This window comes from Papaver somniferum, chromosome 9, assembly GCF_003573695.1.
Source record: "Papaver somniferum cultivar HN1 chromosome 9, ASM357369v1, whole genome shotgun sequence".
Taxonomy (NCBI): domain Eukaryota; kingdom Viridiplantae; phylum Streptophyta; class Magnoliopsida; order Ranunculales; family Papaveraceae; genus Papaver; species Papaver somniferum.
In genome coordinates, this window is record NC_039366.1 from 69,335,172 (window position 1) to 69,350,078 (window position 14,907).

Genomic DNA, 14,907 nt, shown 5'->3' on the forward strand with positions numbered 1-14,907 from the left:
AGTTTGTTTCAACTAAATTAGCATTAACTTTCTACTTATTAAGGTTTTTATGTTGTCTACAATTTACTGCCGTATGGCTAGGAATTTTACAAACATAAAAATCACCCTTAATTAAAGTAATGCCAGATTTAGGTTTACGAAACATACCTTTCTTATGAAGACTACTATTAGAGTTGTGTTTGATGTTCTCGCCTTTTTCATCTTTGGAAAATTTGTGTTCATCCACATGCGCCTGTTAGCCATGTCCAAAAATCTCTGTTTATTCTTTGACTAGGGACACTGTAATTTCTCAATCACCTAATACACCACATCTCACAAACCTTAGTTCTGAATCGGAAAATAAAATATGAGGTTTGAAGATAACATCAAGATCTACAAACTTCGTTTAAATCACCATTTCAAAAAACTCATGGTTACCCCATAAAAACTAATTTAGTCAACAACAAATTTCTGCTCCTCAAAATTTTACAGGAACGTTTCTCTGTATTGTAAAATATCAATAAAATACTTTAACAACTCCAAAAATTCTGAAATTTTGTGGGTAACTACCAGGATGTCTACTACATTAGGTCAAAAGGGTTCGTCGAAATTCCTTCTAGGTTAAGAGATAAATTTGAAACTCTACAGCTGACCAAAAATTCATTTTTTGTTTTTCACCCCACAATTAACATCCATGATTATTACAAACTCTAATATCTTAAGATTGTTGGGTGCAATAATCAAAAAGAAGAAAAAAATCAAATAAGCAAAAGTTATTGATACTTAGCTCCTTTATAGTGGGTGTGATCGATTTGACGAAACGGACGAGCTCCCTAGAGCTCCGCAACAGCAACAAGGAAAAACTTGGAAAACCAGTGTGAGTCACATGTTCAACACGCTGTCCTTAAGACATTAGCGCCCGGCTACACTCAAGAGTGATGCTATAGCCCTCATAGGACGGATATCTCCAGGATAACCTACTACTAGCATATGTAGTAGATGCTCAACTTGATCTTGACAACTCCGAAAAAACCTACAGGAAAATCGCGAACGCTTAAGAAAAAAATATAAAAATATTTTCCCTTAGGGGTCTCTCTAAAATATAGAGAAACCCCTTTCCCATAGATTTTACAAAAGTAGAGAATTTGTTTATACAATGGAATAATACAACTTAAGAAGAGGGATTCCCCGATGTGGGACTAATAAGATTTTCATTCACAAAGAAAACAAAAATTAATTTTATTATTTAGTTAAAAACTTTGAAAATAAAAGTTAATAGAATATTGTTTCCCAACAACAGAGAGCTCGAATTCAATCTATAAACGGATCAAATGTTATTTCATAATACAACTTTGCATTACCTTAATCTTTCTTATATCACAATGAATTATTTTTACTCCTTCAGTCACATAATACTCTAACAATACAAAAGGAGATGTACTAGAGAAGCGAAGCATTATACACTTTGATTCACATGGAAATTTATGGTCAAAACACTTTTCATCTGAGAAATTCTCAAAACACATGGAATGTTTCTAAAATTTCATCTTCAAACCAGTCCCATCTCCTACAAAAATCTAGTTGTTGTTTTTCCATCTCAGATTTGCTCATCTCATTTGGTTCAAACCCTAAAGAAGGTGAAGAAATGGTATCTGAATATCTTGTTATTGTTGATCATCCACATCTGAAGATTTGTGATAGTGGTGGTGATTTTTGTGATGGCGTAAAACAGAGGAAGAGGGGGAGAGGCAGTAAGAAATGAGATTTGAGGAGAGGAATAAACCCTAAGAAATATCATTTAAACAGTACTAGTAAGTGGACAAAGAAGTGGAAAAATTAATTACACTCCATTTACATCACTAGTGTGTAAATGTGGAACATGTTTTGACCTCTAATCTTCTTGGTTTTGTAATTTGCCACTTTGACTTGTACATCTTGCTCATAGGTGCACAATGTGCAGGTCTGCACTAATGATGCTCCTATGAGCTGATTTGCTTTCATACAGATGCACATAAATGGATGCAAAATTTAGCGGCTCAGAATTACACTTCATAGTATCGTTATGGATGAGATAGCACGACTAAGTTTATAGCTTCACCCATGGGCCACTGCCAACAAAACAAGCCATTGCTCAACTAAAATTTCCTTTGCGTTTTGCTGAGAGAGTCAACAAAAGTGTCCTAAAAATTCTTCAATGAAAAATTTGTAATTATACTTCATCTTTTATCCAAGAGGAGGGATCCCCACACTTTTATTATCACACTATCTCACACGTTGGGCATCATTTTTGCGAATAAAAACCAAACCGTAACGGATTTGAAGCTAATATTTTGGGGATATGTTCCTCTTACCAAGTTCTACATGCCTACCAAAAATGAGTGTATTCCGAGACATAGAATACCACCATCTACTACTTTGAAAATGAGCTGTTGAAAATCAACGGATTTCTGGTCGTCGAAATTAAGACCGGTAGATTGTGAGGTTTTATATTTCGGAATGTGCTCATTTTTGGTAGGTATGTAGAACTTGGTAAGAGGAATATATCCCCAAATATTAGCTTCAAATCTGTTGCGGTTTGATTTTTATTCGTGCAAATGACGCTCAACGTGTGAGATAGAGTGATAATAAAAGTGCGAAGGTATCCTTCCTCTTTATCCAAATTGCAACACTACTGTAATACTACCTAAATCAATGCCCCTTTTAGGTTCTGTCCAACTCATGGCAAGTCCAGGGTACCTAGCTCGAGTGGTCACAGTACAAATCATACATCGGAGTTGAGTCTTTTTATGAGTGAAAGGCGGTGTAAGGAAAGTGTGATAAAAGTTTAGGGTGAATTAATTGGCAATTTCTAAACCGCCGTTTTCCTCTATTTACTCTCTATTTGAACTTCCAGTCTTTTTAGTACATAAGCCCTAACTCTCAGATTTCATCTATTTCTCAAAATTCTTCTTCTTCTTTTCTCTCAAATTTTTCTTCTTTACTCTCTAAATACTCTCATCATCTTTTCATGAATAATGGAGGAAATCGGAAGTAGTTCATCAATGGAGTCCAAGAACGTGAGGGTAATTGGGATCGACTTAGGTACTACATACAGTAGAGTAGGATTTTGGATAGGAGAAGAATTAAGAATCATAATAATTCCATCTTGCATTGCATTCACTGATTACACAGAAGAACACATAGTTGGTGATGAAGCATTTGATGGAGTTGACAAGAATCCATCAAACACGGTTCTTGATGTTAAGCGTCTAATTGGGGCAAAATTTTCAGATAATGATACTCAACTTGACATTCTTCGTAGCTCAGTTGAAGTAATTGAAGATCCAATAAGCAAGAATGATGAAATTAGTGTCGTTGTTCGATCTTTTAATCAACTAAAGAGATTCTCTGCTGAAGAGCTTTTGTGTATGATTTTAAAGAAATTGAAACAAATTGCAGAAAAAGGTTTAGGTCTTGATAATGGAGATGTAATTGTTAAAGCTGTGATTAGTGTTCCGTCTTGTTATAATAATGCTCAGAGATTAGCAACTAAACGAGCAGCAACAATGGCTGGCTTTGAGGATTCACGTCTTATTAATGAAACTTCAGCAACTGCACTTGCTTATGGATGGCTTAAGAAGATGAAATCAAGACAAGACCAAAAGCAGCATGGTGTTGAAGCAAGAATCCCTCAAGAAGATGAAGAGAATGTGTTGATATTTGATCTTGGAGGAGGAACATTGAGTGTTGCGGTTGTCAATATTAAAGATGGATGGAATACGTATAACGTGGAATCTGTAGCAGGTGATACTCATCTTGGTGGTAAAGATTTCACTGATGAATTATCTTTATACTGTTCTGATAAGTTCGAAGAGATACAGAAAGATGATTGTTTATGTGAAAGATCTAAGAGCAGATTAAGGTTTGCATGTGAAGATGCTAAAAGAATTCTAGATTATCCTCATGATAAACAAACAGTAGTCTTTGTCGATTCTTATTACGTTCTTTCGGCGAATTTCACAACCAAAAAAAAAGCAATTCCATTGAGTGTTCCAGTAAAAAAAAAAGTGTTTGCTGAGGAATGCCAGGAATTGTTTGATAGATGTGAGGAAGAAGTTGACCAGTGTGTTCAAATTTCAGGGATTCTTAAATTTCATGAAGTTATTCTTGTTGGTGGAAGTACTAGAATTTTGAGAATTCGAGAAATGCTAGAAATATTTTGTACAGATGCACAAGGGTTTTGTGAGATTATGAATCCAGATACGGCTGTTGTTCAAGGAGCAGCAATTCAAGCAGCAATTTGGAGTGAGGAAGCATTGAGTAATCCGCTGCTGAATGGCATTTCGCTTACAGATGTTGCGGCGCTAAGTTTAAGTACTAAAACATTGCCTAACTTGATTCCCAGAAGCACAGTGATTCCAACTGAAAGAACATATCTTTTCACACCTGCAAGGGATGTGACAAGACTAGGTGTTGAGGTTTATGAAGGTGAAGATGAGATGGAGGACAACAATCTTATCGGTAATTTCATCTTTGATGGAATTCAAGCAACTGAAATGGGATTACCAAACATTACAGTAAGTTTTGCTGTTGATCGTGATGGGATTTTAAATGTATCTGCTTCTCAGGCTGCTGAGGATGGAAGTCGTATACGACAATTGGCTAGGCAGGTGATTAACAGAAGTCTAACGCCTGACGAGCTTAATCAATTTGGAAGAGATATGGAGAACCCAGAACAGGAGGATATTAAGAGAATGAAGCTAGAGGCGAGAATGAAGGTGTCGCTTTTTGTTGATAAACATATGTCAAGAGAAGTGCCAGATGATTTTTCTGTGGGTTTCAGTGCTAGTCAGGATGAAAGGCTAAGCGCGGCACTAGCAGATGCGGAGACATGGTTGGACAATAATGAACTGCCAGAAGTAAGAGCTTCTGAGCTTAAATTGGATGAACTGCAGAGGACATATTTTCGGATTTTACATGAGAGAAGAGGCCCCGATTGAGAGAATAAGAATATCTGAGACAATTGGATGTATATGGTATAAATTCCTGTCTGCTTAGTAAGCCGAAACTAGAGACATGCTGTAGATGTAAATCATTTTTTGTTGTTTCAATCGTTTGTTTAGTAACTACACATTGCGACTACACTGGGTCAATTGGTACGAGTAGGCCATTTGATCTACTACATATACATAGTTGAAATACACATATCCTTGATCTTGCTGCATCTTTGTTATAGTTTGAGTTTTGTTTCAGGAAGTTTCTGTGTTGTGTTTTTTCTTGGTTCATTCCTCTTAGGGTTGATCAGTTGACATGGCCAGCTTTTGAGTTTCAGTTGTGGCTTTGTTCAATTTTGTATTTGGCCATGAGCTGACCACTGGATTTCACCTAAAAGAGATATCCCCTTATTTTTGTCAACAGATTTCCCTCAAAACCAAACCCATGAGAATCTTAATACTCCATTTTTCACTCATAAAATGTATGATTCACCATTTACATGCAGCAAAAACTATTTCCTCTATAAAGATTCCATTAAATCACCTGCCCAATTGTATCTTCTTGTTCCAGTCCAAACTCCAAAGCATTGTTTCATATCATGTGTCAGAAAGATCTTATTCAGTTTCACAAATTCAAAAATTGTTCCGTACAGAAATCCTGAAAAATCGAACACATTGCATTGGTTTTAAATTACAAGAGAAATAATTGTGTGGCTTAACCAAGCATAATCAACAGTGATACAGTATGTTTTTGTTACCAGACAACACATGTAAAATGCTTCACATTTTCATCTGCAAAATTTTAGACCTTATTTACTTCGATCATTCTTGCCCTGCAAACTCGAGGAAACAGGTAACAGTATCTTTTGGTAAAGGCATTGGTTCTGCTCTCTGGTTCTCGTCGTCGTCATCGTTGCTAGTTTGTCTGCTTGCTGTTAGCCTTTGATTCTTCTTCTAATGTCTTAGCCGCAGCTCTCTTTTTACTAGCTTCCAACTTGGTGTGCAAACTCTTACCAGCTGGATCAGTCGAAGGTCCAAATCTAGCTTGGGATGTAAATTTTTCCCCTAAGCCCATATGCAAAAAATCTTTCAGAAACTCACAACAGTAAGGGATTTGACACAAGAACAACAAGAGAGAAAGAGAGTAACCTTGCAGAGCAAGCCTCTGGTTCCTTCTATTCACTTGTTTCGTCATCTGGTGATCCAATCACTGTTAACCCATGATTCAGCCTGAAAGTAGGTTGTTTCCTTAGATAAAGGCAAAGTACAATACAAGTACATAAGACTTTCTGAATAGAAGGTAGCAAACACAAACGTTTAGTCTAATGTACAACTAAAATACAGGTTTGAATATTTATATAACAATCCCGATTCCAGAGAATGCACTTTGTGCCTAAGGAAACCATGATTATGTTTCTTCAATATAACATTGAAGATTATATTGAATCCTAACACCTCTATATAATACGACTAAGATAAGTATGGTTTGATTGGACCCAGTTTTGAGTCATTCAGTCTAAGTACTGCAAAAACATTACCACTAGCAATATAAAGTCACTAGCCACTACTAACTCCCATAAAATTTAGACAAGCATCACATGTAACAAAATCTACCTAATCTATGATTGGTTAAAAAATTCATTCTAAGAAAAATAAACATTTTATGTACAGCCTTCTTTACAGAATAATGAAGGATTTACTAGTTCCTTGCTATCAGCTACATCCAATTATATGGATATTCTCAACTTGGCAAGTTAGAACCTAAGAATGTAAGCTGTCACCACAGAATAATATCAACAGTTGTCAAAGTTTTGTTGGCCTGAATGAGGCAAAAACACTACCAAATATATAGCACAAAGTCAGGTCTCATGTCAAATGTGCATCTTATCATATCTTATGACATAAAAAAGTTTGATTCTTAGACTGTCATATTGACATAAAACTCACCACTGGTGACGAAATTTGATTCTGCATAGCTCTGTAACCAGATGTGGGTACTCTAATAAAACACACTAATAACAAGTTACTGAAGCTCGTCTCCTAAAATCAGCTACCTTCACCTTTTTTGTTTGCCCTCTCCCATGAACCTGCATTGGACAAATGTGAAATCAGAGCAAGTCACTGAAACCCACAATTGTTTCTTGCTCTAAGCCTAAGTTTTTTGTCCTATACTCAAGAGGAATGTGTTACTAAGTTACAAAAAGACTCCAGACATATAAAACGGAATCCTCCATCTACAAGATTTCATATTTGTCAAACATACAACAAAAAAAAGTGGAAAAATCAGAACAAGGGTGGAAAATGAGGCAGGTAAATCACTGATCATATGGCCTTCTGTCCTTGATTCATTCTCAGATCAATTCCATAGTTCACTACACACAATTATTAAGAAAATTCAATTAAGATTTTTTAAATTTTTTCTAAGCAAATCTAATGAATAAGATCGGAATCAATTGTAGATTTAGGTACAATCAAATCAAAGTAAAAGAATGAAGTGATATATTGTTAAAAGAAAAAAGAAATGAAGATGGGTATATAGTACTTACGTTTACTAGGAGAAATCAGTATACCGAGGGATCTTGCTGTTATTGATCATTTCATCGGTATAAACCATGATCTATGGAGTTGGTGGCTCTTAAGACCCCGTAAAACACAGGAGGAAAGGAAGAGGAAGTAAGACGAGGGATTTGAGGAGAGAAGTAAACCCTAGATGGCTTAAATAGCAGAGTAGAAAATACAGAGAAGTGAAAAGGTCATTTACACTTTATTTACATCAGTGGTCTTACGGATAGGATGTTTACATGCAAGAAGAAAAAGTCAATCCCAAAATACCGGACAATAATCAGCTTATAAGACGTTGTTTGTATACCAAAAGCAGAAGCAGGAATTAGATCCCACAAATCAAAAACAAAAGAATTTTGCTTCGTAAAAAATTTAAATTTTTTTGCTTCTAATCTACCTAATTATATTAATCTTTTCTGCTTATATAAGTTAAAAACAACTTATGATAGCGTATCATGAAATATCCTCCAAGAGTTAAAATTACCTTTAAATGTTTCATTCTAACAATTGTTCCGAACCTAATTTTTAAGTTTTTTAAACTTAATTAAGTTGATAAGTTATTTCTTAAAATGTATCCTGATGTGTCTGATTTGTCTCAATTTTATATATTATTAGTGCTCAATTTTTGTACTTATTGTTGTTTTATGTATTCGTAAATGTTTTTGGGAAATGGACTTTCGTGGAAAAACTAGATCGAGAAACTGAGAAAGTCACCCCGGGACAACTACTAAAGGCACCCCCGTTTTGGATTAGGCCACTCTAGTGCTAAAGGGACCCATTCTGAATAGAGGCACTCCATACACTAGCTTATTGTCATACTTCAAACTGGAATTTTGTTGAGACCGAATCCATCCTCGGAGATTCAGCTGCAGTTGTGTTGCTTACGTCTCTTGAACCTCGCAAGGTTCTACGCACTTGATTCCCTTAGTTGGCATCCTAAGAGTTGCTTCAATCTAAGCGAAGAATTTTGATACCAATTTACCTCTAACGGATAATCCTATTTGATTTCCGTTTAGATCAAAACATCAAGGTGTGGAAATCTGTTTGCAATAGACAAAGCTAGCAAACCTCACGAATCTGGGACTTACGACTCCCGAAGAGCAACCTAGATTCTTAACCACCTCTCAAGAACAATCGTCGAAAGATCAACTAGGATCAATTTATAGATATTTATCTTGAAGAATCACAAAGTCTGAGAGGAAGCGAACTTTGCGATTACTATCTATTTTGCCTAAAAGAGATTGACGAAAACGTCGATAACATAAAACCAAGATCAGGATACACGAACTGAAAAGACGAGGGTACCGAAATACACCACAATCTTTTTGTTTCAACCTATAAGTCATCTACCGAAAGTGATTGTCTATGGACAAAGTCGAGACAATACGACAAATCGTTTCACACTTCATGTGATCATCTATGGATACGAGATCGAGACACTACGAAACAAGATAACTTGTGTGATTGACTATGAATACAAGATCGAGACAATACAACAAGGAAGTATGTTACTTGATAATAGGTTCGGTAAAACCAAACTCTATAGGATCACTATCAAGTATAACGGGGTTAAAGTATGTGTATTTGACTTTATTATAATAAAAAAATTATAATGCGGAAATCAAAGTAAAATACACAGCAAGATTTTGTTAACGAGGAAACTGCAAATGCAGGAAAAAAACCCCGGGACCTAGTCCAGTTTTGAATACTCTCAGAATTAAACCATTATATAAAATCCAAACCAACTTCGTATAGTTGAGACCAAGCAGACTACCCCTAGCTACTTAGTTCCCTCAGCCACCCTGCGCCTTTGACTTCTAGAGTCACGCACGTGAATAGCAAGTCCTTTGAATCATATTCCAAACAACAAAAGAAGAATATATTTGGTAATTAACCACTCTAATCAATCTTTGCTACAAGATATGGATGAGATGTTGACAAAGGCTCTTCCGTTTAATCTCATAAACTCCTTTGTCTGGTTAGATCAACCTAACTTAACTACCGAAATAGTCAAGTGTAGATTCGCACTCAATTAAAATAGATCTCATAGAGATATCTTGAGAATGTCGATCTTATGTAACTAATGAATCGAATAAATATAATTCTAGTTGGAACCCATGCGATCAAGGTTTGTGCACACAATTCACAAGATACGAAAACAAATAAGATATCTTATTCGTCTTCAAATCTTATTTAATCTTCAATAACCTGCACAACACCACTTGAATATCTTGTGATCAATCACGCACAGAACGGAGTCTGTTAACAATGTCTTTAGATTTAACAACAGTTCTAAAGATCACGTCGATACTTCGATCTTGTTTGAGTGAATCTTATATCAAAAGAGAATATTCTCAAGAATAAACAAACTAGGTGGAATCAAAGTTCAACAACCGTTAGTCAATTAAATCGATCGAAAACTAATAACACTGCAATTATCTAGTTTCCCACTAATGGTACTTGTAGAGCTTCTTGATCCCACAAAATCCTTTAAACGAACTGTCGTAAGAGATTTCACCTAATTAGGATATTTTCCTCTCTGAATAGACGGCTCCACCAGAAACAACAAGAAATGAAGTTTGCCTGGCTCTTAGGATAGTTTGCTAGAAATTCAAACTTAGGTATTTATAGACCAAGGAAGTTTGGACACCAAGGAATTTCCAAAACCGAAAATATTCTCAAGATATGCAATGAATGGCATAATTCAGTTTCATAATTCCAATAAATGCTTGTCCAATATTTCCGAAATCTCTCAATAGAAAATCTTCAATTAGTAAATGTACATTACTAATTTTTATTCTCTAGAGATATGCATTTAATTGTTGGTAATTAAACCATATAAAACCAAAAACCTTAATTAAAAGATTCTTAATTTATTTCGGCACAGGATCACCTTGAATACTGAGGAATATCTTTGAAAAATAAATGATAAGAGTTATTGTACGTGTTCAAAGTATGTTGACATCTTTTCACTGCGGTCCTTATTTCATATATACATGGATTTGCATTCTTGGAATCGGTTATACCACACTTACAAACAAGTTTAGAATTGGTTCACCTGTTTTGCAAGACTACTATGTGATTGATCAAAAGCCAAATCACATACATGAGATTAATCGGTTCTACCAATCATTAGGATCAGTTATACTTGTGATCGGTCACACTAGTCACTAGGATCGGTTACACCAGTTACAAGGATCGGTTTCATATACACATGGTATTTCTTGTGATCGGTCACACCAGTTACCAGGACCGGTTACACTAATTACAAGGATCGGTTACACATACTCATGATCGGTCACACCAATTACTAGGAACGGCACACCAATTACAAGGATCGATCATACCATCACATGGAGATTACTTAGGATCAGTTACACCAATTAATAAAAACTAGTCATACCAAATCATAAGTCAGGCATTGTGATTAGTTATACCAAAATACATAACATAAGTTAAGATCGGTTCTACCATCTCACACATATTGGTCATCCAAAGATTTGCAATGAATAGCCGGACCAATAAGCCTAATGATTTCCCTTTAGATTCGCGAAACAAGTTCATGAATGTACTTCCTTTAGAAAAATGTAAAATATTGTTTCCTAGGTTGAAATCTTCACCATAACCCATTCATATAATCATAACAATATATTCAAGATTATGTCGATGTCATATCTACGAAGTTCAAAAGATAAGTGTTATACTTCGTGGTCTAATTCCCTAATCCTATGATCATACAATTATGACCATGTCACATCACTAGAGTATTATACAATGTGTCCAGTACATATAACTTCGCAGTTATGTTTTCAATATAGCACGACTTGAAAGATACGTTGGGAAGGAAACAGTTCAAGTCAATATTATTAACCTTAAGTGGAAGGATGATGTCGTCTCAACATTCCTCGGGTCTTTGGAGTAATACTTGTACGTCTCAACATTCCTAGACTTTCTAGTCTAACCTAAACGAAGTTGACTCTAGATGAGTTTTGATACTAAAATATGACGACCAAACTTGACATACCAACGCTTGGTGAGTTCAACCGAGCTATGCTCTAACACGAACTATCAAGGTAAAGATAGTAAAACATGGCTTAATGAATCCCCAAAGCGAAGTATTTTAGTTGTAGACCTAAAAAGTCGATAGAGGATGACTTCAGAATCAACTAGGACATAAAGTGTCAGGACTGGTTTTCCCAGTTGACAAAGAGGATCTAGTTTTCAAAGATCAGGTCAACGTAGAATTCAATCTAAGATAAGTTATGAATCAAGTAAACTCTTTTAATATTTAAACATAATAGAAGAGTATACACGTTTGGTTTGGTAACCGTGCCGTGCATAATAACTGGTTCGGAAAGTTATCCAAAGAACTAAGAGCTATTTGATGTTCATTCAAACACTCAATACTTTAATCATGAACCACACACATAAGTGTTTAAGTTATTAATGAAGTTTTGGAAGTGTTTAGGAGAGTTTATGCAATGCTAGTATTAAGTCTTTCTGCATCTACTAAACATTGTCAGGACAGTTGGTACAACGGTTCGTGAACCGCAAGGCTTGTTCACGAGTTAGGGTGCTACGGTTCGTGAACCGAGTTTTCAAACCCTACAAGACTCCGGAACACAGTTCACCTCAGTTCATGAATTGGGTTCACCAACTGTTATCCAATTTATTCAATATACAATTCAGTTCACCACGGTTTACCAACCGGGTTCGTGAACTGTCCACGACCGAGATATTTTGGTTCACCAACCTTCCCTGTATTTCATTAACTCGGATATTTATGGTTTGCGAACATGTTCACTATCCTACCCTGATACGAAATTCAGTAAGTTTATATTTCTCTCTTATGATGTATTCAAACATTCCCACGTGACGAGTCATTTGCATGGGAAATTTTCAATTGATCCACAAATTAATTCATTAAACTAATATTTTTTAAGGACCGTTGAACATCAAATTACTAAGTCACATTTTGAGATTCTTCGCAAGAAAAGCTTGACTCAAAATGTACTTCTTTGTAAATCTACTATAAGTCATACGACATAGTCTCAACAGATAGAATGATGGAATAATGAGTAAAATAGAATGGTTCAGTCTTCACATACCTGGATGCAGAAGTTCTCCAAATGTCTTTGGCGATCTTCAGTCTTCAAGATGATCTCTGATGCTCAACTATAATTCTAACCTAGTCCTAGACTTGACTTAGTAAACTAGAAATCAAGATATAGTTTTGATCACATAGATTTGACAACAAACTTGAGATAACAAAACTTGTAGGTTCAACCGAGCATTGTTCTAACACTGTCCTAAGATTTAGGCAAACTTCATTCGTGTTGTTTCTGGTGGATCCGTCTACCCGAAGAGAAAAGTACCTTGATTAGGCAAAATCTCTTACGACTTCCATTTAAAGACTTTTGTAGGATCAAGAAGCTCTACGAGTACCGTTTGTGGGAAACTAGATAATTGCATTGTTATTTAGTTTTCGATTATTGATTTGATTGACTTACGGTTGTTGAAACTTAGATTGCACCTAGTTTGATTATTCTTGAGAGCCTTCTTTTCTAACATAAGGGTCACTCAAACTAGATCAAAGTATTGACAGGTGTTGATGGTGGATTTTCAACACAGGCTAATATCGTAAAATCATGATCTTGCATGTTTCTGAAACTTCTTCAGAAATGTATGTGAAACTCATATTTAGGATTCTTGAAATATGATTTTCACAATCTCTGACTGAGTGTACACCCTATCAGATCTCTATATGAATATGTCATTCGTAAAGCCTCCCCGGCTGAGCTTTTCGACACTTCTTATATTTCATCAACAAATTTATATAGAATCGAAATGATTGGACGACTCCTAGACAGATTGCATACTAGTATAGAGTATTAACGTCTTCAGGATGCGCATCGTTCCTTGACTATGTAGAGAGAACATGTATAAAATCTCTTAACGATTGGACGACTCCTAGACATATTGCATGCTAGTATAGGGCGCTAACGTATTCGGGATGCCACACTGTTCCCTGACTATGGACAATCGATATTCAGAATGAGTATGATGCTTCCATCATCTCATACTTCATTATCGAATAAACTCCCTCCTAGATATATCGCATGCTAGTGTAGAGCAATTCATGGATTAAATTCTAGCGCAACATTCATCAATCGAATTCCTAGAAAAATAATCTATTTTATCTCATTACTCTGTTTCATGGCTTATTCCCAACTGAACTCCATGAATTGGTATTAGATAATCAATTTATTTCATTACTTCTTTTCATGGCTTATTCTCGACTGAATTCCATGAATTAGTAATAGATAATCAATCTATCTTTCTACTCCGTTTCATGGCTTATTCCGGGATGAATTCCATGAATTATTAATAGATAATCAATCTACTTTATTACTCCGTTTCGTGGCTTATTCTCAGCTGAATTCCACAAATAAGTAATAAATATTCACCGATCGGGCATCTGGGCCACCACCGAGTAAGCCCCGAGAAAATGGTGTGAGTGTACTTAATAATAATGCACGAACGAGCATCCAAATGCATAAACGAGCATTCAAAAATATGGACGAACGAGGTAAACCTATGCAAAATTAGAAAGGAAAATAATTAAAAAATAATAATAAAGAGGCGCGCACGGGACCGAGGCCACTGGCCAGCCGGCATGCCGTTGTGGTCGGTCCCACGCCTCTTCCTTTTACTTATTTTATAATTTTTCCTTGTCTCTTGAAAAATCTTTGTTTGAGCAAACTTCCTTGTTCCAGCAAAACTCATAGTTTCTCCATATTTTTGCAAGTGATGAAAATAATAATATAAAATAGGAAAAAGCACGGGACCGAGCACACGGGCCAGTCGGACATGCCCTAACCGTGGCCGGTCCTACATCTCCCAATTCCTTATTTTATTATTATTATTATTGTTATTCCTTCCTTCATCTCATGAAACTCCTTAGTTTGAGCAAAAACCCGGGTTTTTTCATATTTTCTCAAATATTGCTCAAACTATCAAAAAGCCAAAAAGTCAACTGATCACATGACCGACCGGGCTTCTCACGTCACATATTAAAATATCATTATTTTAATATTCTCAAAATATGTGTCGCGCGAGAAAAATTCTACTTGCTCACTCAAGCAAAATTGAGAGTTTTAGTCAAGATCAAACTCTTCTGAAAATCCAAAATATTGCTCAAACGCGCACCAAAAAAATACCCAAATTCTCATAATTGGGTCACTGACAATATGGTGACATTTGCATGCCACCTTGACCGACAACGGTCGACCCTTAGGCTTGCAGAAGCCGGTCCCACATCTATTAATGATTTTGACCTAATTAATCCTCTACAATTTATATTGGGTTCAAACTCTTTCCAACCAACTTGGAA

At 35.8% G+C, this 14,907-nt stretch overlaps 1 protein-coding gene and 1 long non-coding RNA gene across 5 annotated transcripts; one reads left to right on the plus strand and one right to left on the minus strand.

The window, feature by feature from the left end:
- Nucleotides 1-2,993: 2,993 nt before the first annotated feature.
- LOC113312099 (heat shock 70 kDa protein-like) lies at nucleotides 2,994-4,958 on the plus strand. The gene has a single exon (XM_026560859.1). The coding sequence runs from the start codon at nucleotides 2,994-2,996 to the stop codon at nucleotides 4,956-4,958; it is 1,965 nt and encodes a 654-aa protein (XP_026416644.1).
- Nucleotides 4,959-5,400: 442 nt separating this feature from the next.
- On the minus strand, nucleotides 5,401-7,687 carry LOC113308778. Of its 4 annotated transcripts, none has more exons than XR_003340058.1 (5): nucleotides 7,499-7,686; nucleotides 7,216-7,324; nucleotides 6,900-7,039; nucleotides 6,102-6,182; nucleotides 5,401-6,017 (listed from the first exon to the last, which is right to left on the minus strand). It is a non-coding gene; the product is annotated as an uncharacterized LOC113308778 (long non-coding RNA). The 4 variants fall into 4 exon arrangements; XR_003340059.1 differs by having other exon boundaries at nucleotides 5,401-5,610; nucleotides 5,711-6,017; nucleotides 6,900-7,324; nucleotides 7,499-7,683; XR_003340057.1 differs by having other exon boundaries at nucleotides 6,102-6,200; nucleotides 6,900-7,324; nucleotides 7,499-7,687.
- Between the last annotated feature and the right edge of the window lie 7,220 nt (nucleotides 7,688-14,907).